The sequence below is a fragment of the Pygoscelis adeliae genome, unplaced genomic scaffold (genome assembly GCF_000699105.1).
Source record: "Pygoscelis adeliae isolate BGI_AS28 unplaced genomic scaffold, ASM69910v1 Scaffold771, whole genome shotgun sequence".
In the NCBI taxonomy this organism is placed as follows: domain Eukaryota; kingdom Metazoa; phylum Chordata; class Aves; order Sphenisciformes; family Spheniscidae; genus Pygoscelis; species Pygoscelis adeliae.
Genome location: NW_008824136.1, coordinates 106312 through 110109, shown reverse-complemented (window position 1 = coordinate 110109; position 3798 = coordinate 106312). Strand labels below are relative to the sequence as shown.

At 50.7% G+C, this 3798-nt stretch overlaps 1 protein-coding gene across 1 annotated transcript; it reads left to right on the top strand.

Moving 5' to 3' along the window:
* The first annotated feature begins 6 nt into the window (after positions 1 to 6).
* Positions 7 to 2520, top strand: CHCHD2 (coiled-coil-helix-coiled-coil-helix domain containing 2). The gene is made up of 4 exons (XM_009334338.1): positions 7 to 145; positions 658 to 904; positions 1504 to 1666; positions 2198 to 2520. Exons 1-4 carry the CDS (start codon positions 96 to 98, stop codon positions 2206 to 2208), a joined length of 471 nt encoding a protein of 156 aa, XP_009332613.1. The 5' UTR covers positions 7 to 95; the 3' UTR covers positions 2209 to 2520.
* Positions 2521 to 3798: the final 1278 nt, after the last annotated feature.

Here is a 3798-nt window from a genome sequence, read left to right as displayed (position 1 = left end):
TCGGGTGACCGTCAGAGGCGGCGGCTGGCGGTCGGCGTGAGGCCGGGTTCGCTTCTCCTCTCCTCGCCTCACCTCAGCAAACCTCATCCGCCGCGATGCCGAGGGGCGGCCGGAGCCGCACGTCCCGCGTGGCGCCCCCCGCCAGGTGAGGGCCGCTGGGCCCCTTCCCTCCTCTCCTTCCCTTCCCCGCCCAGGCCGCAGGCGGCGAAGGCCTTTCCGCCATTCCGGGGCTGGGGACGCACCGGGGTGGGGGGAGTTGGCCCGGCAGCTTTCAGCTCGGTTGTGGCGGGATCGGCGCTTTGCGGGGGTGGAAGTGGAGCTCCTCAGCGCTCGCTGGGCGGCAGGGACCGGCCGTCTAGCGCCTGAGCGTTCAGGCCCTATTTAATCAGCCCCTTTTAGGTTATATCTCATTTCCCGTAAAACAGCGCAGGCCTTTGGGGTGTGGGGGTGCGGCTAGTCTTTAAAACACAGCCAAAAAGAAGCCCGTAAACTTTACCCTGTTGGGTATAAATCGCTCACCAGAACATTGAGTTCTTGCCATCAATGTGGAGGGCGTAACAAGGAGGAACTGCAAACGCTTGCGCCCTGCAACCAGGTGGCCTCTGCCCAGTTTGAGTTTGCAGTGGTGATGTGAGGTTTCTCTTTATGTCCTTGCAGTCGGGCACCACAAATGAGAGCTGCGTCACCAGCACCTGCTGCTCGGGCGCCTGTCCCAGCAGCGGCACCGGCTTCTGCTGTGGCTGCTCCTGCACCGAGGCAGCCCGGTTTGATGGCACAGATGGCTACAACTGCTGCTGGAGTTGCTGTAGGCTCTGCTGTCGGGCATACCATAGGTCATGCGCTTACAGGAGGATTTGGTGGAGGAAGCAGCTCTGAAGCTGCGAGGCCTGATATTACTTATCAGGTAAGAGAAAGCACAACTGGACACCAACTAATGAGAGGTAGTTAACCTGGGACATCAGTTGCATATAGGCTGATGTAATTGCTATAGACGTAAAGATCACACAAGTCATGGCTGGGAAAGCTGGGGTAACTGTAGCGACTCAGTCTCCAAGGTAACTACCACAATCACCATGAGTATCTTAAAAGTAGTTCAAAGAGATGCCTGAATGCTATGAGCTTGTGGTAGGGTATTAGTGTTGTTTTCTACAACAAGTACCCCTCTGATTCAGACAGGACTTCAGTGTTCCAGGTCTGATGACAGGAAGATCTATCGCAAGACCTTTTTGTGCTGCTCAAACGTTAAGATGATGCTGTTACCTTGCCCAGATGCTATCCAGAGTTACCTAAGTGTTTGTAACTTACAAAACTGTTCAGAATGTGTCATGCCACTGCTTGAAACTATTTTGTACTTCAGCCCATTATTTGTTTTCCATTTAAAAAGTAATACAACATTTGGACTAAAACACAGGGAAGAAATACACAGCAAGCAGTACTGGGGTGGTGTGGCTTCATAAGCTGGAGCTGTTGAAAGGGCGCTTACGGAGGTGTCTGCCATTTCAGGAGCCCCAGGCAGCTCAGCCTGCCTACCAGCAGCAGCAGCAGTCACAGTTTGCTCCTTGCCAGTATGAAATGAAACAATTCCTGGAGTGTGCACAGAACCAGACTGACCTCAAACTGTGCGAGGGCTTCAGTGAAGTACTGAAGCAGTGCAGGTTTGCTAATGGTAAGTAGACAGTGCTACCAGGCAACTACTAAATGAGCTAATCAGTAAAATTACCGTGGGAATAATGTCCTGTATTTTTCAATCCATCCGGTAAAGAACGGGGATTGATACAGCGCACATACACTGAAGTCAGTTAAAGCAAGTTGCTGTTCTGCTTGGCTTCCTGTTTTGGTCCTGTACATGTAGCTGGAGGTGATGGGGTGGAGAGAGGATGAATTCCTGAAGGTTTTGTGTTGGTGCATGGACAGAAGCTGACCACTTGGGAGAGTGGTGGCAGCAGGCTTGGAGAAGCAGCGTAGCATTGCTGGCCTGTAGCAAGTGCCTGTTTGGCACAACTGGCAAACCATCCTGACCTGGGACAAAGGAGGCTGCCGAATGCCGGTGTCCCGGTGGACTGCTGGAGTCCCAGCAAATAGATGAGGGGAGAGGGAACACACTTAACATACATCTGCCTTGTAGCAAGGAAGACCGCCTGCCGTTCAGGGATTCAAAACTTAGTGCGATTAACTGTGATAACTTCTTACCTTACAGGTTTAGCCTAAGCCTTCAGAACAAGGCTGCTGAAGACCATCTTACAAGAACTGACCTATGAATGAAAAAAAGCTTCAGTAATAAAGTCTAAAGCTGTCCGATATCTTGTTAGTTCATATATTCACGCTCTTGTCCTCCTCGTGGCTTGATTCCTGCCATAGCCACTACAGATGTGATACAACTTACAGCAGCAAATTAATTTAGCACAAAATGGAAGAATGAACAGTAAAGCAGAAATGAGCTAATTTGGGTTAACCGGTTTGCTGATTGTCGTGTTGAATGTAAGTGATATGGTGTCTAAATAAACTTCTCTCTCTAGAAGTACCTTCCTTTAGTGGACTTTGGAGTTCAGTCTGAAGGGTGAGCAGATGAGAACTGATTTTGGCAGGCTTCTGCCTGCCTGCCAGCTGTGCTGCCAGCAATGGCTACAGGAGTTCAGGAACACCTGTAGTTCAGTGGTTGCCAGACATCTGCTTGAGCATTTGAACCCCACAGCTGATAAAAATACGTAGTGACAAGGAAGGCTGTGTCTGACTCCACTATTCTGCATGCAGTGGGACTCAGCTCTCCAACGGCTTCCTGTCATACTTCTAAAAACAAGCTCTATATTCAGATTAAAGAGATTCTGAGAAATACCTTCACTCTGCTCAGAGAGCATCTCTGTGGGAGGCCATTACCTGAGCAAGCCTATGCACTATCAAGCAGCTGTACGCTTCTAAGATAACAGTCTTGCATCAGACTCGCAGTTCCCAATAACACAAGCAGAGGCTGTAGGTTTTTCTTCCTCCATCTTGAGGTAGGAGTTCTGGACATAATGTGGGCCAGCTGACAGCGGGTGGTGGGGCCTTTTCCTCCTCGCACCTGGCTTAGGCAAGTAACAAAGCTACTGCTGCCACATGAAGGAAAAAATAAATCTCTGTTTGAAAAGTATTTACTGATGCGAAGTGCAAAACGTTTTGCCATCAGAGGGAGCAGACAGCTCATGCCCTGCCAAAATCCCAGGAGCCTGCAGAGTAAACACCCTCCTGCACTTCAGCTGTGTTGTAAACGGCGAAGGGAGGATTGCGAGTACCAGGAGGGTGTACTCTCACGGGGGGAGTGCGGCGGGGAATAACCTTGCACTGAAAAGTGCAGTTCCTGTTAAAAATACTTCTGTAGCATGACCTGTTTGTCTTGAACTGCTTTTATGCTGTTGGGTGTTCTGCCTGTTCCTAAAAGCCTTCATCTCTGATCTGCAGTTCCTGGAAGTGAAAAGACAAAATCAGTATTCAAAATGGGGAAGGGTTACCTCAAACATGGGGGACAAGGACACGACTACCTTTCCTGGCAACACGAGAAGCTTTGCTTCTGCTGATCAAACTCACGCCTCAGTTGCCAGGCGTTTCACCGTCCCGGTGAAAAGAAATAGGAACAGTTTGGGCCAGAAATGCCTGCACTGGGCTGGTGCCGAGTTTCCAGCAGACACCCCTAAAACGCTCCACGAGCAGGCAGGGAGATGCATTCAGCCTTTGGGAAAAGCACAGCGCGGCCGGTAAGCCAGTCTGCAACCCGCGGTGGCTGAAAAGCAACGCCCTCGCAGAAAAGCCGGCAGGAGGGACCCG